Genomic DNA, 24598 nt, shown 5'->3' with positions numbered 1-24598 from the left:
AATGGCCTCAGTCAAATACCATTGGTGGATGAAAAAACTAGTAGGTGAACGATTAAACAAGAAGAGGATATTTACACATTTTAAAGTCTTCTCTCCCAAATTGCTTATTAACTGCAAACAAAAAAATAAAACTTTACAGTAGATTAAGTTAGTGAACACACTTTCAACAAGTATTTCCAGTTAAAATCACCATTTTGGGGACAGTGTGTCTTCCAGTTTGACATCTGAGGCAGAGGTTCTGAGCTAGTGGATCAGGAGGAGGATGAGATTCAGCATTTTTTCTGCTGTCGGCGATCAATCAGACCACCGACTGATTTCCAGTCATGACACGCTTGCTTAGGGTGGCGTGTCAAGCTGTGAATATGACCACGCCTATGTTGCTTCTAGAGAGAACCTCCAGCTGCCATTTATAAGGTCCAAACACATGCCATTCTGCAATGTGCAAAGACAGAAATTCTTATCTTCATGGAAAGCTTCCTGCGTATTTCCAGAACAAGCCCCTCCCTCTTATCTTACCCATCAGTAGCCCCCAGAAAAACTCCTTGGTTACCTTTACAGGATTCTGTTTCTTTGGAATTCTGGGTGTCCATCAGCAGCTGAAGGAAATCTACTCAGTGCTGGAAGTAAAAAGTGAAATGTCAATGACATGAAATCCCCCGTGAAGTCATAAGCTGGAGTGCAGCCCTCAACCTCCATTCTGAACATATACTCCCTTTTAGTCTAGAAGTCTGACAGGTGTTGCCTGAGACATCAGTGAATGAAACTGTCCATCAGAAACCTTTACCAGCAGGATGTTTTTCTGAGAGCAAGCCAGCTATTGTGTCCAACTGTTTTTTGATCTTTGCATCCCTGATCCTCAACTTCTCTGGCTTTAGAGCACAGCTTTGGGGCCAAAGAATTGATGGCCTCTTCTCCAGTTAGACCTGCTTGCTCAGGAAGAAGTCCTGAATTTCAGTCTTCCTTGTTCTGTTTTAATTCTTAACCAGTGGCCACGTGGATTAATCTCTTGATACGTTCATAGTTTATTAGCAGCTTCTGTGCAAGCATTTTCAAGTACTCTAACCTCCCGGAATTCCATTTCATCGCCAGTGACATCTGGTCACCCAGGCCTGCCGCCCTCACCTGCAGATGTCCTTGGGCTGGCCTTTCGGTCTCCTGGAGACAAATCTGAGGAGCCCACTTGTAGCCTCAATGATCAGAGAATGCCCGTGCCCACTCAAGGTCACGAGAATGCTGAAATTTAATATATTTTACACTCTAGCAGGTGGCCTGATAGGGCCTTTCGTTGGAGAATGGGTAAAATAACAGGCTTGGGTTTGAAAGTCTTCTTTCCCCATCTATGATCTGGAGGAATTATAATATCAGTAAAATAATTTTTCTGCAGTAATTTTTATCCTTCGACAATTTATTAAAGGGACAAAGGGAAGGGAAGTGGTGAAATGTTCATCTCAATAATATTTATGCCGTGACATACTAATTGTCGTGCCGGTTAATAAATTTTAAATGCTGTGTCTCTCACTCATTCTCATATCTCCTTTCCCAGCCCCCACCTTATTTATTCCCCTAAAATGTAAAAAAACTCCTGTTTTCAACTAACCTGAAGTTTTTCCAGTAAATAAATATAGAGAATTGCACAGGTCTCGTGTGTGTGTATGTGTGTGTGTTTGTGTGTGTGTGTCTCAATAAATTATATATATATATATATAAATATATATATATAATTTATAACAACAACAAATCATAAAACAAAAAAGCACCCTTATGTAGCCACCACCAGATTTTACCTTTTGTTTATCACTGAGGCAACTTTCTTTTATCTTTTCTATGGCTTGTTTAAAAAAATTTGTAGCATCTTTTGGAAAGCGAGAGATGTTTAATGCCTCAAAAATTGGAGTAAGAAATGGAAGGAATACTATAGGGGAAAAAAAGAAGAAAACCATGGTAAAAATACAACATTTACCGAAAGGAATTGTAATTTTCCCTCCTAATCAGAAGAGTAACAGACTTCTGGGCAGAGTCGCAGACATTTCCTTTATGACCTTTGTTCACCCTCTAGACTCATAGCTGAGCAAGGGCATGTCCACACACTATAGCAGTGTGATCAGTGGCTCCTTCTGCATCTTGGAGTGATCAAGGAAACAGGATTGGATTATCTGGTCTCTTCATTTTAAAAAATCTATTGTACTAAAATCTCTTTGGAAAAACAAGATCATGGTCTGCTGCTTTAATTAATCATGCTATTCACAGAATAGGTGTCAGGATAGAAATAACACAGCATATGTTCTTTAACTACCATGGAATAAAGCTAGAAATCACTAACAGAAAAAAATTGGGCAACTCAGAAATATGTGGAAATTGAACAATACACTTTTAAGTAACCAGAAAGTTAAAGAAAAAATCAAAAGGGAAAGCAGAAATTGTTTTGCAATGAACAAAAGTGAAGACACGATATGCCAGAACACATGAGATGTAGTAAAAGCAATGTTCAGAGGGAAATTTATTATTATAATGTCTAAGTTAAAAGAAAGAAAGATGTCAAACCAATCATCCTACTTTTATGCTATAAAACACTGAAAAAAAGAGTATATGAAACTTAAAGCAAGCAGAAGGAAGAAAATAATACAGACTAAAGTGAAGCTTAATGACATAGAAGGTAAAATAAAATAGAGAAAAATCAATAAAATCAAAAGCTCATTCTTTGAAAATATCATCAAAATTGGCAGCTCTTTAGTTAGATTGACCATTAAAAAGAGATAAATTGTTAGCTTCAGAAATGAGAGGGGAAATTACTATTGACATCTAAAAAGAAAAAGTGAAATTCTAGCAAAAATTGTGTTATTAGAACAATTGTATAAATTAGATAACAATTGAAATGGACAAATTCCTAGGAAGACACAAACAACAGAAAATGACTCATAAAGAAATAGGAATTTGAATAAACCTATAACATATAAAGCGACGGAAGAATGAATAAAAAACTACCCACAAGGAAAGTTCATGCCCAGATTGTTTCAATGGTGAATTCTACCAGATATTAAAAGAAGAATTAATACCAATTTTTCACAAACACTTTCAAAAGATAAAAGATTAGGAAACACTTCCAAATTCTGTAAGACATTCAGACTTGTGCTTCATATTAACTAGGCACAGATATCAGAGAAAAAGAAAACTACAGACTAATATGCCTTATAAATATGAATAAACATTTTCTCAACAAAATATTAGCAAACTAAATCCAGCAACATATGAAACAAATTATATACCAAACCCAAGTGGGGTTACCCCAGGTATTAAAGATTATGCAGTACACCACACAAATCAAAACCAAATAACACAATCCCCTCATTAGATGCAGAGAAAGCACTTGACAAAATCCAACATGCTTTTGTGATAAGAACAGTCAATAAACTAGGAATTGAAGAGAATTTCCTTAACCTGATAAAAGGTATCTATAAGAAATCCATAGTTAACACCATACTTAATGGCTTATTAGCTTTCCCCTTAAGATTAGGAATGAGAAAAGGATACCTCTCTTATGACTTCAGTCACTTATGAGATCTAATCAACAAGTACAGAATTGGTTCAGGATACAAAATCAGTATGCGCAAATTAAATTGTATTTCTATACATTGCAACAATCCATAAGTAAAATATAAAAAATTAAATTTACCATAGCATCACAAAGAATTAAACACATAGGGCTAAACTTAACAAAAATGTAAAACAAATACTCTGAAGACTATAAAACATTGTGGAAATAATTTAAAGAGGATATGGATAAATGAAAAAAATTCCATGTTTATGGATCTGAAAACAATATTGTCAAATGGTAACACACTTCAAATTGATCTGCAGATTTAATGCATTTAAAAAAATCAGAATACTAGCTGGCTTCGTTGTAAAACCTGACAGATTGATTTTATAATTTATATGGATTTTCAAGGAACCCAGAATAGCCAAAACAACCTTAAAAAAGGAAACATAAAATTGTAGGGCTCACATTTCTCAATTTCAAAACTCACGAAGCTCTAGTAATCAAGACAATGTAGCACTGGCATAAGGATGGACTTACATGATAGTCAATGGAATGAAATTTAGAGTTCAGAAATAAACACGTGTATTTAATCCACTGAATTCTGAGAAAAGTGTTATGATCACTGAATGGAGAAAAATTAGTCCTTTAAACAACTGGATAGCCACATACAAAAGAATAAAGTTGCCCTTACCTTACACTGTATATAACTGTATATAACACAAAATGGATTAAAAAAAATCCTAAACATATTCTAAGATCTAAAGTCTGAGAAGAAAATCTTTTTTTAAAAGTTTTTTATTTTAAAGATGTGGGGTGCAATTCAGGGTTAGGTATACAAATGTTCCTTATGCAGTTACCCTTGTTGATGAGGTGTGCCCTCCCCACCCTGGCAGCTTCTAGTGGGTAAATCTCCATGATCTCGGATTTGGCAGTAGATTTTCTTTTCTTTTCTTTTTTTGCAGTAGATTCTTAGATTTGATACCCAAAGCACAGGCAATAAAAGAAAAATATCTAAATCGTACATCATCAAAATTAAAAATTTTGTGCTTCAAAGAACACTGTAAAGAAAGTTGAAAAGCATCTAAAAATAGAAAAATTTCTGTAGATTACATTTCTGATGAGGGGCTAGTATCTAGAATACATAAAGAATTTCTCCAACTCGCAATAAGAAGTAAATACGGACAAAGGACTAAAATAGATATGAAAACAGCCAATGTTGCTCAACATTATTAGCCATGAGGGAAATGCAAATCAAAGCCACAATGAGCAACCACTTCACACCCTCTGGGCTGTATATAATAAAGTGATGGGAAAACAAAGTGTGACAAGAAAGTAGAGAAAGTGTAACCCTCATACATTTTTAGTGGGAATGTATAATGGTGCAGCTACTGTGAAAAACAGTTTGGCAGTTCTTTAACAAGTGACACAGAGTTCCCACAGAGCCCAAATCTTCACTCCTGAATATATGTTCAAAAGAACTGAAACAGGTGTTCAAATACAAATTCCATTCCATATTCTCTATGCTCAAAACATTGGTTTGATCAGTTTTTGTCTTTCTAAACTATGTCTCTTGTCTTTCAGAATTTCTAAGGTGACAAATGACCAGTTAAGTAACTCTTGGTCCTGTGCCCTGGGGAGAAGACCCTTTTCCTTCTGGCTGCCCTGCCCTATCCTGAACGCCACCTCCTCTTGTGTGGTCTCCTGGAATTGCAATACCACATCCATGATTTTGTCTTGTCGATAAAGCTTTTATTTTTATTTTGTTTTGAGAGAGAGAGAGAGAGAGAGAGGAGAGAGCGAACAATATAGTACTCTGCATACCGATCAAGAGAAAAAATGGATCGAGGAAATCAAATTTTAAGAGCCTCTTGACATTTTTCACAAAGGGATCTTGTGGGTTGTTGAGGGAATCAATGTTCACTCCAAATGATGTTCCAATAATCACATACATGGTGTAGGCCCCAAAGATGCTGAGTATAGAAAAACATGGAAAATTAATGCCAGCACCTCATTACCATTTTTCTGCAACACATGCAGCAAAAAATGTGTAGATCCATGTTCCTGAGAAAGGTAAAGAGCATGCACTTTCAGAACTATCCGTTGGGTCATCTCCCATCACACTCACTCCTGAGGTGGTTATTGGGTACCAGTATCTTCCCCTGAGGGTGAAGGAGACACCAAAGTGAGTTAGACCCATCTCTGAGCTCAAGGAACTTAGTCATAGAGAGACAGAGTCCCATAATCAGACAAATGGCAGCACTGTGTGAGTATGGATGAGAAAAGATGTGCCAGATTGTGTTTCAGTAGAATAATAGTGAAATAATCAACTCTTCTTGGGGACTTTAGAAAAATGATGTTGCCTCACCAGAGTTAATGCCTAGAGTTGATACTTCTTCAGCACCTTACAGAATGGCAACCTGCTTCTTTGAGTTGTCAGAAACATTATCCCTTACCCTCTACACTTCCTGCTAAGGCTCCAAAAAGACCACATTTCCCCAACTCCTGTGATCTGAGGTTGCAGATCATTTTTGCAAAGTGTGAAGCCAAAAAATTTCCTAGTTAAAAAAGTACTTCATTCCAAAGTTGATTTGGGCGACCCCGTAGCTAAGTGTCCACGTGTCCCCAGTTTGCTCAGGACAGGCTCCATGTACACTTGTGAATTCTGCATAAATTCAAACATACCTCAGTTTAGACAGTAAACAATAGGGGTTCTCTAAACATAGCCTTTCTGGGGCCCTTTTTCTTTTGAGATTGGAGGAAGGAGAAGGGTAGGAAGGTTTAACGTTTCACATTTTGGTGGAATTTTCACCAAAACCATGGAGAGATTGAAGTTATTCCAAGTTCCCCATTGTAACTTTCCCACTACACGTAATGCAAGCCAACTTCCACCAAGTGCCTTCCCCTACCAATATTCCACATTCTCTATGTTCAAAGCATTGGCTGGATCATGTTTTTATCTTTCTAAACTACGCATTTTGTCTTTCAGAATATCTAAGGTGACAGACAATCAGTTAAGTAAACCTTGGTCCTGTGCCCTGGGGAGAAGACCCTGTTCCCTCTGACAGCCCTGCCTTATCCTGAAAGCCACCCCCTTCCTGTGTGGCCCATTGGAATTGCAAAACCTTAACGCCTGATTTTGTCTGGTCACTAGAGTACCTCAACAGTAGACATGTCAGCTCCACGGTAGGCAGCTGGAGGGTCTCATGACAGCTCAAAACCCCATGATGTGCTCCTACTTACTCCTTCAAGGTGACTGGCTTGTCTTTCTCTGCTTCCCTCCTTAGGTTGTTCACCAACACTTCTCCATACCGGGCAATTATGGGGAGCATCTAAGCATACAACACAACACCACTAGTGGTTAGATGTGCAGACTCAAGTCCCAGAAGAATGTGGCTTTCTCAAGCACAGAGCAGTCAGTGGCATTTTATGATGCATTTAAAAATTTTTTTCTGCACATAAAGATAAAAAAACCACTTTTAGGAAGTTCAGATACAGTGGACGTCACCTTTTAAAGGGACTAGAATGTCTCCCAGTTAATCTCCAAGTTTCTAATCGTAAGTCGCCCTGTTTTCTTACCTCCTTCAGCTTTCTGCTGGTGAAAGCTGGAGACAGCAACGATCGTATTCTCCTCCATTCTTCATCCTCAGATATGGAAATGGCACTTTTCATAAATCCCACAGGACCTAAAGGCTAGAGTCCAAAGCAAAAACATTTTGGAAGTCTCCGCAGTTGTAGAAAATGTGTTACATAGGCACCACTTATTTAACAAATATTGAGTGACTGTCTACTAAGTCACAGGCTTTAAGCTAGATGCTCAATAAAGGTTTATCACCGATGCCTGTCCTCTTCTGAGTGAATGGACTATACTCGGCCACCTGGTATGGTTTCCAGCCTCTATATTCCATCTCTTTGTAAATACAAATACTTCATGTGGCAGGGAACCTGGGACTTGTTATTCCAGTGAAATAGGTAGGATAGACCCTAACACTTCTTCCAAGGCTGTGCAGAATAGCAAGGGATTGGTAACAGGTAGGTAGTCTTGGCCACCTGCATGCTGCCGCAGGCCAGTTCTGTCTTTACATACACCTAAATGGTGAGCAACTTGAAAACAGGATGCCTTAATGTGGTGATTTAAAAAACTGTAATACTTAAAATATTAGGACTCTTTTTTGAAGAAATAATGCAGTTACACGAAAGTCCTTTTCTTTTAATTTTTCTTCAGGGGTCTGAGAAAAAATAAAGAAAGAATTTTATTTCCCAACTTGGGACTGGTCTATGAAGCCAACATGTTTGATCCTTTTTTTTCATTTTCTAAAACTGTATTTTGTTTTAAAATGAATACTGCCAGCACTCCTTTATAATGAAAACTCAGCAAACTTGGAGGAAAGGGAAAGTTTCTCAGTTTGATAAAGAGAATCTACAAAAACAAAAACAAAAAACTTCTAGCTAAAAAAATCACACTTAATGGTGAAAGCTTGAGTGCTTTCCCCCAAGATCAGGAACAATTAAAAAATGTCCACTCTCACCACTTTTATTCAACATCATACTTGAAGTCCTAGTGCCGCAGAAAAGAAAAATATATATAAAAGACACACAGATTGGAAAGGAAAAAATAGAAGGGTCTTTATTTTCAGGTGACATAATTATCAATGTAGGCAGTCTTAAGCATTATATGAAAAATTTCTAGAATTAATAAGTGAGTTCAAGGGTGTGTGTTTGTGAAAGTGGATTTATTGAGAGAACAGAAAAGCTCCCACAGTGGGGGGAGACCTGAGGAGGTTGCCTGAGTTTAAGATTTTAAGACACAAGGTCAGCACACTAAAAAAAGGGCGGTGGATGATGGGAGGTTGCTTGTTGGGTACAGTGTGTGTGCTTCAGTGATGTGTGCTCTGAAGGCCCCGACTTAACCACAATGAATGATATCAGTGTAACAAAATTGCATTTGTATCCATAATACACAAAGTAAGAAAAATAAAATAAAAATTTTCATAATGAAGAAGAAAAAGTCCCTCAATCATATTTCTTTTTTTTTTCATTAATCCGTATTTTTTATTATGGTTTTGTGGGGTACAGTTAAGGGTTAGGTGTACAATTACGTTTCATTCAGGCACCCTGTTGGTAAGAGGTGTTTTCTCATCCCCCGACAGATATTTGCTACTGTTAATCCCATCCCCTCTCCCCCATAGTTTCCCAGTACGGTCAGTCATTTTCTTATAGTATTGCATTGGATGTTCAAGGTCCTTTATATGAGTGACAACATGTGATATTCGGATCTTTGTTTCTGTGAGAGGTCACTCAGTATTATAGACTCTAGTTCCATCCAGGTTGCAGCGAAATTCATGATTTTGTTCTTTTTTATGGCTGCGTAGTATTCCATCGTGTATACGTACCACATTTTTTTAATCCAGTCCTCTTTTGATGGGCAGCATGGTTGTTTCCAGGTTCTTGCTATTGTGAACAATGCTGCGATAAACATACGTGTGCAGGTATCTTTTTTATAGAGTGATTTGTGTTCTTCAGGGTATATTCCCAGTAGGGGGATTGCAGGGTCATATGGAAGGTCAATTTTTAGAGCTTTTAGGAATCGCCACACTGCTTTCCACAGAGGTTGCACTAGTTTACACTCCCACCAACAGTGTAGAAGTGTTCCCTTTTCACCACACCCTCTCCAGCAGCTGTTATTTTTTGAGTTGTTGATAATTGCCATTCTGACTGGAGTTAGGTGGTATCTCAGTGTAGAATCATATTTCTACATAACAGCAGTGAAAACACCATAAAAACACAGTCCCATTTATAATTATTCCAATGCTAACAAAATACTTTAAGGATAAATCTTTTAAAAATGTATTGAATCTCTATGCTGAAAACTACCCAATGTTGAAGGAAAGGAAAAATAGTTAAATAAATGGAGAGTCATGGTGTGCTCATAGACTGAAGGACTCAATAGTATAAGGATACCGATTTTTCCTAGAATTGGTCTATAGGTTTAATTCAATAATTATCAAAATATCAGCAAATTTGTTTGTAGATATTGACAAGATTATTTTAAATTTGTAGGAAAAGGCAAAAGATTAAGATTAACTTTAAAACTTCTGAAAATAGGGCCGGGCTCGGTGGCTCAGCCTGTAATCCTGAGCTTTGGGAGGCCAAGGTGAGTGAATTGCCTGAGCCCGCGGGTTCGAGACCCGCCTGGGCAACTTGGCAAGACCTCATCTCTACAATAAATAAAAAATTAGCCCGGCATGGTAGCGCATGCCTGTAGTTCCAGCTACTCAGAAGGCTGAGGCAGAAGGATCTCCGGAGCCCAGCAGGTCGAGGCTGCCGTGGACGGGAGCGGCCACTGCACTTCAGCCTGGGTGACAGAGTGAGACTTCAACTCAAAAAAGCAAACAAACAAAAAAACTTCTGAAAATAGAATAAAGTGGGAGGCATCACTCACTCACAATACAGCTACTTTAGTGAAGACAGTGTTGTATTGGTAGAGGAACTGATACCATGATCCAGGGAACAGAGCAGAGAATAAGAAATAGATGCATGTGAATAGGGCCAACTGACTTTTGCAGTGGTAAATGGTAAGTGATAATGGTAAGTAAATAAAGCAATTCAATGGAGGGAGGATAGCCTTTCCAAAAATGGTGTTGGAGCAACCGGATGGCCACAGTCCCCCCAAAAATGAGCCTTTCCCTAATCCTCGTACCTTATACTTTAATGAACAGAAAGTGGATCATAGACTTAAATGTAAAGCAATAAGCTACACGACTTTGAAAAACAACAACAAAGAATGCTAAGGGAATACCTTTTTGTCTCGAAAGCAAAAGCACAATCCATAAAAGAAACCAATGATAAGTTGATCTCCTCAAACCAAAAAAGTTTGCTCTGATATAGACGCTGTTAAGAGGAAAAGACAGAAGGACAGCAGGAGGGAGTGCCATGGTGATGGAACAGTTCTGTATTTTAATTGTACTGGTCTTTCTACAAATCTACACATGGGATAAATTTGCATAGAACGACACACATACACACACACACACACACACACACACACACACACTTTTGCTAAAAATTGAGGGCACATAAGACGGGAAATCTGATAAGCTCTTTGGGCTGTATCTATGCTAATTTTCTGTTACTAGAGTGACAGGAATATACTAAATAGTTTTGTAAGATGTCACCAGTGGGGGAAACAGGATGAAGTGGACATTACCTCCCTGTACATTTTTGGGGCAGCTTTCTGTGACTATATAATGATTTCAAAATGCTAACTAACTAACTAACTAACTAAATAAATAAAAGTTTTCCCAATAAATACCTACCCTCCGGTTTGTGAAAACAGAATAAAATTCTTTCACTAACACTGTTTTGATCATGTCGTGATCCATGATAGCCAACACAGGCAGTGGACCATCGTACAACCTGTATGTTGGAAAACAGAGGTGATAATATATCTCAGGAGCCTGATTCTTCAGCTGGAGCCATATCCAGGAATCCCAGGCTTTGATTCTGACATTTTATAATTCATACTCTTAGTTGTGCAATACTCAGCATACCTGGGTATTTCCTATACCATTCTCCATAATTTTTGCATGCTTAAAATATTTCATCAGATAGCCTATTAGGTCAGTGAACAATGGAAAGCAAGTACATTCTCAAGCACTCCCCAGGACTAAGTGTTTTAAGGGGTAGATGGAGTCGGGCTCATGAAGATCCGGGACTGTGTGTATACTCAGGCACGTAGTCTTTTTGGGCCATGTTAACTCAGCAGAACCCTGCAGCCAGTGCTGTGGTTTCTGAGGACTTGATGAGAGAAGGCGAAGAGGTATGGGGAGGCAAAGACTTCTCTCACTTGCTTTTAGCATATAAACACCGGTTGCACCTCTTCTGTGGCTCTCACCAAAGCTCCAGCCCCTCTGAAAAGGAACAGCTGCTGCAATTGACTGAGGCCACCCTACAAAATCATAATGCCCATCAGTCCACCAGGGAGCATAGTGGTTTAAGGATATCCTCCATCTCGTTTGCAAAGTCAGCAGACGGCAGTAGACAAGTAATACTCACCTACCCTTCTATTGAAAAATCTCAGCTCGAATTTAACATCCAAACAAAACAAAAAACTCCACACTTGCAGATAAGTTTTTTAAAATGGAAGGATACATGGTTTCCCAATCTGTTTATCTCTATCTCCCAGCACTTCTTTTAAAAGCAAATGTTAAATCCAAAATTTAAATGAAAGAGTTTTGGCTCTGACATAAAAGTGAATCGATGTGGGAAGAACATTTTAGATAACGCATGTCACACAATTAAAGGGGACCTATGGAAAGACAAACGGAGAAGAGGGGAATAGACAGACATTGACCCGAAAGTAATTCTAGAAGTCTCTGCTCCACTGAAGTCTGGTGAAAAGTGAAGCTATGCAATGTTCTCAGCTGAATTCAGACTGCAGACCTCGACACCTGTGACATATGGGAATCTTAGTAGTCCAAGTCTCCACAAGCTCTGGAAGAGATAGCCTGATCCTCAGAGGCTCTGGGCTGAGATTGTTCTCCTTGCATCAGGATGCCTTGCCATAGCAGCAAGTCTATGCAATGGAAGTTTCCAGAATACTCACCCCCACACTTTCCCATACTTTTTATAACATTCTATGTCAGAATTCCAAACACCCTGGAAAGAGAAACAAAATGAAATTCAATTATTAACCTAAATGTACTGAACCCTACCTCTAATTGGCACCCCAAAGAATTGAATTCCATGTAACCAGGTTTCTCATTTTTTACTGGCAGTTAGAAGGAGGCTGTCATTCAGAGACACCTCAGGGAAAAGGACGGCCTATAAAGGAGAGAGGAAGTATTTGAAATGGAGAATTTAAGGTCACTCTTGCATTTTCTCTGAGTATCATTGATACTGAACAACTTACCCTTGTCTGTGAATACTAAATAACTTCTTGTCTTTCTGAAAGTGTTTTTCCTTGTATACCTATTGTCTCTAAAGTCTTAAAGTCCCCTAAATTATCGCCTCCATGGGCATGTGAGGAAACTGAGGTGGAAGGAAAGGAGAAAGTGTCTCTAGGATATATACATTCTTTTATCTCTTAATTCAGCATTCTTTTCAATTTTTCTCATGAGCTCTCTCTAGAATTCTAGCAGAATTAGGAAGTTAAGGATGCTAGTGACTTTTGTTTTGAACTCCTTCCGATCCTCTCATTCATACAATCCCTAAAAGCCACGAATTTCGGTCTTGATGAAATTGCCTAATGTGGATATTTCATATAGATGGAATTATATAATAAACTGTCATTTTGTGTCTGGCTTCTTTCATGTACTATAATGTTTTTAAAAGTTAATCCATTTGTAGCATGCATCAGTACTTTGTTGTTTTTTTAAATGAATAAGTAATATTTTATTGTATAGATATTCCACATATTGCCTATTTATTCAATAGTAGATGGACTTTTGTGTTGATTCCAATTTTGACTATCATAAATATTCATGCACAAGCATTTGCATGGTCATATTTTTTCATGTCTCTTAGGTATATACCTCCTAGTTGACATGCCAGGTTATTTGAGTAATTGTAAGTTGGATTTCTGTTACTTGTGGCCAAAACCATTCTAACATGATTTAATGTAAACAGCACAAAGGGAAAGCCCTTGGTCTCTACACACTCAAGCTGCCAATTTAATGTTATTTCATTTATTTGATGTTATCAGAGAAAGAATACTTAAGTTTAGGGGTGGTTAAATATTTTGCATATGATTAATCTTTTCAAAGAATTGTCTATCATGTCTTATTTTTTGCCATAATTGAATAAAAGGACTGAAAAGGGTTGAAATCTCCTTTACAAAATAATATGTAGAATTTCAGAAAACTGTGATGGGACTTACTCAGTTTCTTGATTAGGGTAAACTAGTATAATCTTTTAAAAAAATTTTATTGATACATAGTGTTTGTACATATTTATGGGGTGCGTGTGATATTCTGATACATGGATGCAATGTGTAATGATCAAATCAGGATATTTAGGGTATTCATTACATCAAACATTCACCATTCCTTTGTGCAGGTAACATTTCAAATCTCCTCCAGTTATTCTGAGATTCACAATATATTGACTGTGGATAGGTTGATAATCATAGTCACCCCACAGTGATATTGAACAGTAGAGCTTATTCTTTCTGTCTAACAGTATATTTGTACCAATTATCAACCTCTTCTCGTTCCCCTTCCCCAACCCTTTCCAGCCTCTGGTAACTATCTTTCTTCTCTCTTCATTTATGAGATCATCTTTTTGAGCTCCTACCTATGAGAGAGAACACGTAATACTTATTATCTTTCTGTGCCTGGCTTATATCACTTAACCCAATGACCTCCAGTTCCATGCATGTTGCTGCAAGTGACAGTATTTCATTTTTTCTTTTTAAATTGTTGTATTTTCTTTTTCTTTTCTTTTTTTTTTTGAGTTGGCATCTCACTCTGTCGCCCAGACTGGAGTGCAGTGGTCGCTCCCAGCCACCGCAGCCTCGACCTGCTGGGCTCCGGCGATCCTTCCGCCTCAGCCTTCCAAGTAGCTGGAACTACAGGTGCGCGCTACCACGCCCGGCTAATTTTTCTGATTTATTGTAGATTTGAGGTCTCGCCAAGTTGCCCAGGAAGGTCTCAAACCCACAGGCTCAGGCAATCCACTCACCTCAGCCTCCCAAAGCATGGGACTACAGGCTGAGCCACCGAGCTTGGCTTGTATTTTATTTTTAAAATGTGGGGTCCAAGTGAGGGTTAGATACATACATGGTCATCATACAGGTAAACTGTGGGTACCTTCATTGATGTTATGTGTCCCCCCTCCTCTGGCAGTATCCTACTACTGCCAATCTCTTATAGTATTATGATAAATGTTCAAGGTCCATTTATGAGTGAGTACATGTGGTACCGAGATCTTTGTTTGTGTGAAAAATCACTGAGTTTTACAGACTCTAATTCCATCCAGTTTGCTGCAAAGTTCATAATTTTGTTTTTCTTTATGGCTGCATAATATCCCATCTCATTTTTTCTTATGGCTGAAGAGTATTCAATTACATATATACACACCACATTTTCTTTATCTATTCATTCATTCAGGGATACTTAGGTTTATTCAATTCCTGAATAGTGCTACAATAAACACACAGGTGTGGGTGTTCCTTTGAGAGGTGGATTGAAAAAATTTTTTTATTTTTAACGTGTGGGGTACAATTCAGGGTTAGATATACAATATTCCACTGTGTATATGTAAGTCACATTTTTTAATCCAGTCCTCTTTCAATGGCCAGCGCAGTTGGTTCCATGTTTTTGCTATTGTAAATAATGCTGCAATAAATATGTATGAGTCGGTATCTTTTTCATAGAATGATTTGAGTTCCTCCAGGTATGTTCCCGGTAGAGGAATTGCGTGGTTGTATGGGAGGTTGATTTTTAGATCTTTTAGGGATCGCCACACTGTTTTCCACAGAGGCTGTACTAGTTTATACTCCCACCAACAGTGTGGAAATGTTCCCATGTTGCTGCATCCTCTCCAGCATCTGTTGTTTTTTGTTATTGATGATGGACAGGTAGAAGATTAAAACAAGATCCCTACTTACCACCATACACAAAAATCAACTTTAAATGGATCAAAGACCTAAACATAAAACCTCAAACTATAAGAACCTTAGAAAATGCAGGAGACACTCTTATGGAAATTGGAACTGGCAACCAATTCCTGTTCAAAACCCCAAGTGCCCATACCATAAGAGGTAAGATAGCCAAGTGGGACCTCATCAAACTGACAAGCTTCTGCAAAGCCAAAGAAACCCTCAAGAGAGCAAGGAGACAACCCATAGAATGGGAAAAAAATATTTGCCAACTGTATATCTGACAAAGGCCTAACATCTAGAACCCACAAGGAACTCAAATGTGCCAAAGACAGAAAAACAGCCCCATCACAAAGTGGGCAAAAGATATGAATATACACTTCTCAAAAGAAGTCATATGAGCAGTCAAAAGATACATGAAAAAAGCTCAGCTTCACTAGTCATCAAATAAATGCCAGTTGAAACCACACCAAGATACCACCTAACTCCAGTCATGATGGCCATCATCAATAACTCAAAAAATAATTGATGACTGGAGAGGATGTGGTGAGAAGATATACTGATTTTCTTTTCTTTAGATAGATATCCAATAGTGTGATTGCCAGATCCTATGGTAAGTTTATTTTTAGTTTTTCGAGACACCACTGTACTGTCTTCCTTAATGGCTACACTAATTTTCACTGCTGTAGGAAAGTTATTTTTTGTCTTTTTGATAATATTCATTCTAAGTGGGATAAGATTATATCAAATTGTGGTTTTATTTGTATTTCTCTGATAATTAGTGATGTTACACATTTTTTTTCATATACCTTTTGGCCATTTTTTGCATGTCTTCTTTGGAGGAATATCTACTCAGATACTCTACCCAGTTTTTTTTTTTTGAGTTGGAATCTCATTCTGTCGCCCAGACTGGAGTGCAGTGGCCGCTCCCGGCCACCACAGCCTTGACCTGCTGGGCTCCGGAGATCCTTCCGCCTCAGCCTTCCCAGTAGCCGGAATTACAGGCATGCGCTACCATGTCCGGCTGATTTTTTGATTTATTGTAGAGATGAGGTCTCGCTGCCCAGGCGGGTCTCGAACCCATAGGCTCAGGCAATCCACTCACCTCAGCCTCCCAAAGGCGTGGAATTATAGGCTGAGCCACCGAGCCCGGCTCTACCCAGTTTTTAATGGGATTGTTATTTATTTTTTCTCTTGAGGCTTTTGAACTCCTTTTATAACCTGGATATTTATATTTTTGGTAAAGTCTTCCTTTTATGACCTGGATGTTACTCCCTTGTTTGATGAATAGTTTATTATTGTAATATTGTCTCCTATTCTACAGGTGGTCTTTTTACTCTGTTGATAGTTTTCTTTGCTGTGCAGAAGTTTTTAGTTTAACATATTCCCATTTGTCTATTTTTGTTTATTTTTGCTACCTGTGCTTTTACAGTCTTGGCCTTAAAATTTTTGCCTGTCCTGAGGTGTTTCCTCTATGGTTTGTTCTAGTATTTTTATTGTTCTGGTTCTTATTTGAAACACTTTAGCTTGAGTTGACTTTTGCATAGGGTGAGAGATAGAGGTCTCGTTTTATTTTTCTGCATATGGATATTCAGTTTTTCCATATTAGAGGGTATTCTTTCTCTGAAATAGGTTCCTGGTGCCTTTGTCAAAAGTCAATTGGATGTAAATACATGACTTTATTTTTGGGTCTGTCTGTTTTTATACCAATACTATGCTGTTTTGGTTACTATAGCTTTGTGGTATATTTTGAAATCAGGTAGTAAAGTGCTTCCAACTGTGTTCTTTTTGCTCAGTATTACCTTGGTTAATTAGACTCTTTTGTGGTTTCATATAAATTTTCAGATTACTTTTTGTATTTCTCTGGTATTGGTATTTTCATAGGTATTGCACTGAATCTTTAGATTGCTTTTGGTAGTGTGGTCATTTTAACAAATTCATTCTTTCAATCCTTAAGCATGGGGTATTTTTCCATTTGTTTGTATCTTTAATTTATTTCATCAATGTCTTATTGAATTTGGAGGAGTCTTTCTCCTCATTGGCTAAATTAATTCCTAAGTGTATTTTTTGTAGCTATTGTTTTCTTTTTCAGATAGTTTGTTATAGGGGTATAGAAATACTAACAATTTTTGTATGTTAATTTTGTATTCTGCGAATTTACTGAATATGTCTATCAGTTGTTTTTGATAAAGTCAGTCTTTAGGTTTTCCTAGATATAAAATCATGTCATCTGCAAAGAGGAGCAATTAGACTTCCCATTTTCCAATTTGGATGACTTTTATTTTTTCTCTTGCTTGATTGCTCTGACTAGGACTTCTGGTACAATGTTGAATAAGAGTGGTGGATGTGAGTACCCTTTCCTTTTTCCAGACCTTAGAGGAAAGGCTTTCAGATTTTCACCATTCAATATGGTGTTAGCTGTGGGGTTGCCATATATGACCTTTAGTATGTTGAGATATGTTTCTTCCATGCCTAACTTGTTGAGTGTTTTTATTATGAAGAGATGCTGAATTTAAAAAAAAATTTTTAAATTATCATTTTAAAGATGTGAGGTATACTTTGAGATTAGGTATACAGTGGTCATTGTACAGGTACCCTTATTGATACTGTGTGCCTTCCCCCTGCCCTGGCAGTTTCTGGCTACTGCCAATACCTTTCTTACAGTATTATGGTAAATGTTCAGGGTTCACTTATGCATGAGAACATGTAGTACTCAGTTATTTGTTTCTGTGATAGAGAAATGAATAACTTGAGTATGATAGACTCCAAGTCCGTCCAAGTTGCTGCAAAGTCCATAATTTTGTCCCTCTTTATGACTGTGTAATATTCCATTGTGAATATGTACCATTTTTTAAAATCCAGCGTTCCTTCAATGGGCAGCAAAGTTGGCTCCATGGTTTTGCTGTTGTGAATAGTGCTGCAATAAACATGCATGTGCAGGTATCTTTTTTGTAGAATGATTTGAGTTCCTCCGGGTATATTCTCAGTAGGGGGATTGCTGGGTCTTATGGAAAGTCAATTTGTAATTCTCTTAGGAATTGCCACACTGTTTTCCACAGAGGCTGAACTCACCTGCATTCCCACTAGCAGTGTAGAAGCGTTTCCTTTACTCTGCATCCTCACCATCATCTGTTTCACTAACGATTGTCATTCTTACTGGGGTTGGAAGGTATCTCAATGTGGTTTTGATTTGCATTTCTCTGATGATTAGTGAGGCTGAGCACTTTTTCATTTGTCTGTTGGCTGCCCATATGTCTTCCTTTGAGAAGTGTCTATCCATGTCTTTTGCCCACTTTTTAATGGAGCTTTTATCCCCCCTTCAGCATGTTTGAGTTCCTTGTAGATCCTAGATGTTAGGCCTTTGTCAGATATACAGCTGGCAAATATTTTTTCCATTCTATGGACTGTCTTCCTGGTTTTTTGATAGTTTCTTTTGCTTTGCAGAAACTTTTCAGTTTGAAGAGCTCCCATTTATCAATCTTATCTCTTATGGCATGGACATTTGGGGTTTTGATCAGGAATTGACTTTTTGCCCACTTTTTAATGAGATTTTTTTTTCTTTTGGCACATTTGAATTTCTTGTATGTTTTAGATGCTAGACCTTTCTCAGTATACAGTTGGTAGATATTTTTTCCCATTCTGTGTGCTGTCCATCCACTTTCTTGATGGTTTCTTTTGCTTTGCAGAAGGTTTTCAGTTTGATGAGGTCCCACTTGTCTATCTTATCTCTTATGGCATGGACTTTTGGGGTTTTGATCAGGAATTGATTGCCTACTCTGAATTCTGTAAGTGTGTCTCCTATGTCTTCTAAGATTCTTATAGTTTTAAGTTTAGGTCTTTGATCCATTTAGAGTTGATTTTTGTGTATGGTGATAGGTAGGAATCCTGTTTCATTCTTCTGCATGTGGTCACTCAGTTTTCCCAGTAACATTTACTATAAAATTTCTCCTCTCCCAGTTGGTTATTGGTGGAGGTTTTGTTAAAGATGAGTTGGTTGAGAAATTGAGGTTTTGCTTGTGGAACCTATATCCTGTTTCTTTGGTCTGTATGCCTCTTCTTGTACCAATACCAGGCAATTTTGATTACTGTAGCTTTATTACAAACTTTAAAGCCTGGAGTATGATACCTCCTATTTTGTTTCTTTTGCTGAAGATTGTTCTGGCTATTCATGGTCATTGTTGCTTCCCTATGAATTTCTGTATTATTTTTTCCTGGTCTGAGAAGAATAATGATGGTAATTTAATGGGTATTGCATTGAATCTGTAGATTGCCTTTGGTAAGATGGACATCTTAACAATGTTGATTCTTCTAATCCATGAGCATGGAATATTTTGCCATTTGTTTGTGTCATCTTTGATTTCTTTAAGTAGTGTTATGTAGTTTTCACTGTAAAGTTATTTCACTTCTCCAGCTATTTGAAAATGACAAAGTATTTCGTGTGTGTGTGTGAGTGTGTGTGTGTGTGTGTGTGTGTGTGTGTGTGTGTCTATTGCTAATGAGATTGTACTTTATACTTGGCTCTCTTCCTGTTTGTTTTTGGTGTATAAAAATGTGACTGTATTTTGCAAGTTAATTTTGTACTCTGAGACTTTGTCAAAGTACTTTGTCAGTGCCAGGAGTTTTTTGACAGATTCCCTTGGGTTTTCCAGGTGTAGGCTCATATCATCTGCAAAGAGGGATGGCCTGCTTTTCTCTTTTCCTATCTGGATTCTTCTGATTTTCTTCTCTTGTCTGATTGCTTTAGCTAGGACTTCCAACACTATGTTGAACAGGACAGGTGAGAGTGGGCAGCCTTGTCCTGTTCTGGTTTTCGGGGGAAATACTTCCAATTTCTGTCCATTTAGTAATATGCTGGCTGTGGGTTTATTGTAGATGGCTCTTTCTATTTTAAGGTGTTCAAGAGTTTTTATCAAGAATGGATGCTGGACTTTGTCAAAAGCCCTAGTTTTTGCTTGTTTAGGAGAAATTTCTCCTTCATTTAAAAAAAATTTATAACATTTTATTTCTAAATTATTTCACATTTAGGGAAACACTGCAAAGTATTACAAAGTTTTCTGTTCCTCCCTTCAGTCAGATTGTCTAAATGTTAGCATTCTACCACATTGGCTTTAGCATTCTCTCTAAGTGTTTATAGATTTTTTTTCCTAAACCAATGGAGGAAAGCAGTAGACAAAATATTTCTTTTTTTTTTTTGAGTTGGAGTCTCACTCTGTCACCCAAGCTGGAGTGCAGTGGCATTTCCAAGTAGCTGGAGCTACAGACACATGCTATCACGCCCAGCTAATTTTTGATTTATTGTAGAGACGAGATCTTGCCAAGTTACCTGGGCTGGTCTTGAACCCATAAACTCAGGCAATCCATTTGCCCTGGCCTCCCAAAGAGCTGGGATTATAGGCTGACCCACTGAGCCTGGCCAATATTTCTTTATTTCTAAATATCCCAATGTGCCGTTTTCTTTCTTTTTTTTTTAATATGAGAATTCTATAATTTATTTATTTCCATTATGTGGAGTACAATTCAGGATTAGGTATACAAATGTTCATTGTGCAGGTACCCTTGTTGATAAGGCGTGGTCTCCCCTCCCCTGGCAGTTTCCCACTACGGTCAATCCCCTTCTTATAGTATTATGATAGCTGTTCAAGGTCCACTTATGAGTGAGAACATGTGATACTCAGTTCTTTGTTTATGTGATAGATCACTCAATATTATAGCCTCTAAGTTCATCCAAGTTACTGCGAAGTTCATAGTTTTTTTCTTCTTTATGACTGTGTAATAGTCCATCGTGAAGGATAGTTTTTCCAGGCATAGCATTCTTCACTAGAAAGTTTTTTCATTTAACATTTGAATAAATCATCCCTTTCTTTCCTGGCTTGTAAAGTTTCTACTGAGAAATCCACTGTTAGTCTGAGGATTCTCTTGTATGTGACCTGACACTATTTTCTTGTTGCTTTTGGAATTCTCTCTTTGTCTTTGACTTTTGGTAGCTTGATTCTGAGTGTGTGTTAAAGAAAACTTTTTGTATTGCATCTATTTGGGAATCTTTGAGCTTCCTATAGCTGCATGTCTATATCTCTTTCAAGACTTAGGATGTTTTAAACTACCATTTTTTTGAGTGGATTTTCTGTGCTTTTGCCCATTATTTCTCCTTCTGCAGCACCAAAAGGTCTAAATTTCGAACGCTTTATGGTGTCCTACATGTCACATAGTTTTCTTTATTCTTTTTTTTTTCTTACTGGTTATTTAAAAATATCTATCTTCACATTCAGAAAGTCTTTCTGCTGCTTGATATCGTCTATTTTGAAGCTCTTAATTGTATGTTTGATTATTTTCCCTTTTCTACTTTGTGGGGTGATTTATTTTATTTTATTCATTGCTTTCTTCAGTTCCGGGCTTTCTGTTAGTTGTATTTTTTATCCTGTCTATCTCTTTAATAAATTTCTCATTCAGATCATGAATTCTATTTCTGATTTCTTTATATTGTTTATCTCCATTCTCTTGTATCTTGCTGATCTTTAAAAATATTGTTATTTTGAATTCTTTTCAGGCATTTCATATCTTTCTTTTCCAATAAAATCTGTTTCTGGGCAACTATCATGTTTATTTTGAGATGTCATGTTTCCTTGCTTTTGTATGTCTCTTGTGTCTTTGTGTTGATTTCTGCACATATGATGCAACAGTGGTTTTTTCTAATTTTGTGGATTGGCTTTCATAAGGAGAGACTATTTCCAATAGATGTCCCTGTAGCGTCAGTGCTGTAGAGTGCTTTGGCTTTCATTCTGAGTGTGTGTGGCACTGTCATCTCCATACAAATTTTTCCGTGGCAATCGGTGCTAGTGGTGTCTGTGAGTTTCTCAGTGGCCCAGGATGCTGAACCAGGACATTAAAGATGCTAGAGACTGCTTTTAGCCTAACAGACTTAAATAAGTCTAAGGCATTTTGTTGAGTGAGAAAATGAGTAAGTGAGAAACTGGACTTACACTTCAGGTTCCAGGTCAACATGGGAAAGATTAGGAAACGCATCCTCTACACACAGGATGCAGCAAATTACAATGCTTGCTCAGAGTTTTCACTTTTGAAGTTTAAAAAGAAATATTCCTATTTCTAAGTTTCAGTTGTGATGTTTTTCACTATGCGGACGAAGTGCCAGAAATGTGTATCCACTGAAGAGTTGAACAGGGAAAGGTGAAGAGGAAATTACTGCTTTTTCAGAGGGTAAACGATTATGAAATTTTAGATGGCAATTAGGAAAAGAAAGTCCCGGTTGGGAGAGTTAGAATTTGAGAAACAAGCTTCAGATCTATGGGAAAGGAAATCTGGGCCAGAGAGCAGCCTGTGTGAAATCTGTACTGCTGGCCTTTTTGATGTGAGCTCATGACTTTCTGTGCAGGGTCCAAGCCCCAGGTGGTACATTAGGTCATGTTAGCCACAAAGGCTCAGCCAAAATTAATGGTTCGTGTGGCACATGTTACATTCTAAGTTAAACTTTTAATAATTTTGTCTAATCATCCCATTTTCAGTGATTTTTAAAAGTGATTTTGCTAGCCTGGCTCGGTGGCTCAGCCTGTAATCCCACGCCTTTGGGAGGCTGAGGTGAGTGGATTGCCTGAGCCCGCGGGTTCGAGACCCGCCTGGGCAGTGAGACCTCCTCTCTGCAATAAATCAAAAAATCAGCCGGGCGTGGTAGCGCATGCCTGTAATTCCGGCTACTTGGAAGGCTGAGGCGGAAGGATCACCGGAGCCCAGCAGGTCGAGGCTGCGGTGGCCGGGAGCAGCCACTGCACTCCAGTCTGGGCAACAGAGTGAGACTCCAACTCAAAAAAAAAAAAAAGTGATTTTGCTTTTTTGGGAAAAAAAACAAAACTCATTTTAGGTTAGAAGTTGATCGATAGCCACTGTCTTGTCTCATATCCCCACTTCTTGTTCAAACTCACCCGCAGCATGTTGGCTTTGAAGACAAAAAAAAAAAAGGTAAAACAGAACTCTCTTGTTCTGTCTCTTAAATCTGTAAAAGTGGTCACAGGGAGCAGAAGTTGAGATAAAGTTGTAGAAATACCTGCCAAGAATTTAACAGTTCTTGAGAGAATTCAAGTAAGTACCAATTGCCTGATGGTGAATACTTAGGTGGCCTGATAAGCCCACATTTCAAAGCTGTCCAGGAGAAAGAAAGAAAAGGCTATTCATTAGCTCATGCTACAGATCGGACAGTTTGAATCAGCTGCATGAACCGCATGAGCCAAGGCCCCATTTCTGCTTCTCTCCCTCTCTCTGTCTTTGAGTTGGAGTCTCCCTCTGTCGCCCAGGCTGGACTGCAGTGGCACACTCATGGTCACCCTAGTGTTGACCTGCGGGCTCTGGTGATCCTTCTGTCTCAGCCTTCCAAGTAGCCGGAACTACAGATGTGCACTACCATATGTGGCACATTGTAGATTCATTGTAGAAACGAGGTCTTACCAAGTTGCCCGGGCTGGTCTTGAACCTGCAGGCTCAGGCCATCTACTCACCTCTGCCTCCCAAAGTGCTGGGATAACAGGCTGAACCACTGAGCCCGAACTTCTCTCTTGGTGCTGAGTACAACTGTTCCTTTATGGGATTCTACATCAGGCAAGAGGAAGATACTCTTTATGCTGTTCACAAAGTCAGAACCTCAAGTTCTGAACACTGAGCACTTGTCTGACAGAGATCTGGGGTGTTCTACTGAGGCAAACCCAAGGCGCATGAGATTTAGCAAATGACCTGGCTATCATCTGAACAGGGATTACACACTGTTTCTGAAAGTATAAAACCATGGAACTTTCTTCAGGAACATGTTTTTTTTTTTGAGTTGGAGTCTCACTCTGTCGCCCAGACTGGAGTGCAGTGACCGCTCCTGGCCACTGCAGCCTTGAACTGCTAGGCTCCGGCAATCCTTCCACCTCAGCCTTCCAAGTAGCCGGAATTACAGGCATGTGCTACCATGCCCAGCTGATTTTTTTATTAATTGTAGAGATGAGGTCTTGCTGCCCAGGTGGGTCTCGAACCCGCAGGCTCAGGCAATCCACTCACCTCAGCCTCCCAAAGGCGCGGGATTACAGGCTGAGCCACCGAACCTGGCTTCTTCAGGAGCATTTTTACCAATGGAATCGAACTGGTGCTTGCAGAAGAAGATATACGGGCAGCCAATTGACACATGGAAAAAGTGCTCAGTCTCACTCTTCATCAGAGAAATGCAAATCAAAACCACATTGAGATACCACCTAACCCCAGTAAGAATGACCATCATTAATGAAACAAACAACATCAGATGCTGGCAAGGATGTGGAGAAAAAGGAATGCTTCTACACTGCTGGTGGAAACGCAAACTTGTACAACCTCTCTGGAAAACAGTTTGGAGATTTATGAAAGAACTAGAAATTAACCTTCCATATGACCCAGCAATTCCCCTATTGGGATATACCCGGAGGAACTCAAATCATTCTACAAAAAAGATA

At 38.4% G+C, this 24598-nt stretch overlaps 1 protein-coding gene across 1 annotated transcript in view; it reads right to left on the bottom strand.

The window, feature by feature from the left end:
- The window catches only part of LOC103251933 (cytochrome P450 3A21-like), a gene marked incomplete at both ends in the record, with an annotated part of 30772 nt that overhangs the window by 5550 nt on the left and 624 nt on the right, over window positions 1-24598 (bottom strand). Inside the window, 7 exon segments of the mRNA XM_008050546.1 lie at window positions 551-617; window positions 1785-1912; window positions 5357-5505; window positions 6776-6864; window positions 7112-7225; window positions 10849-10948; window positions 12138-12190. Coding sequence (XP_008048737.1) covers window positions 551-617; window positions 1785-1912; window positions 5357-5505; window positions 6776-6864; window positions 7112-7225; window positions 10849-10948; window positions 12138-12190 — 700 coding nt within the window.

The sequence above is a fragment of the Carlito syrichta genome, unplaced genomic scaffold (assembly GCF_000164805.1).
Source record: "Carlito syrichta isolate Samal-C Ts95f unplaced genomic scaffold, Tarsius_syrichta-2.0.1 Scaffold149526, whole genome shotgun sequence".
NCBI lineage: Eukaryota > Metazoa > Chordata > Mammalia > Primates > Tarsiidae > Carlito > Carlito syrichta.
The sequence above is the reverse complement of the archived record's forward strand: the minus strand, read 5'-3'. Positions and strand labels throughout refer to the sequence as shown.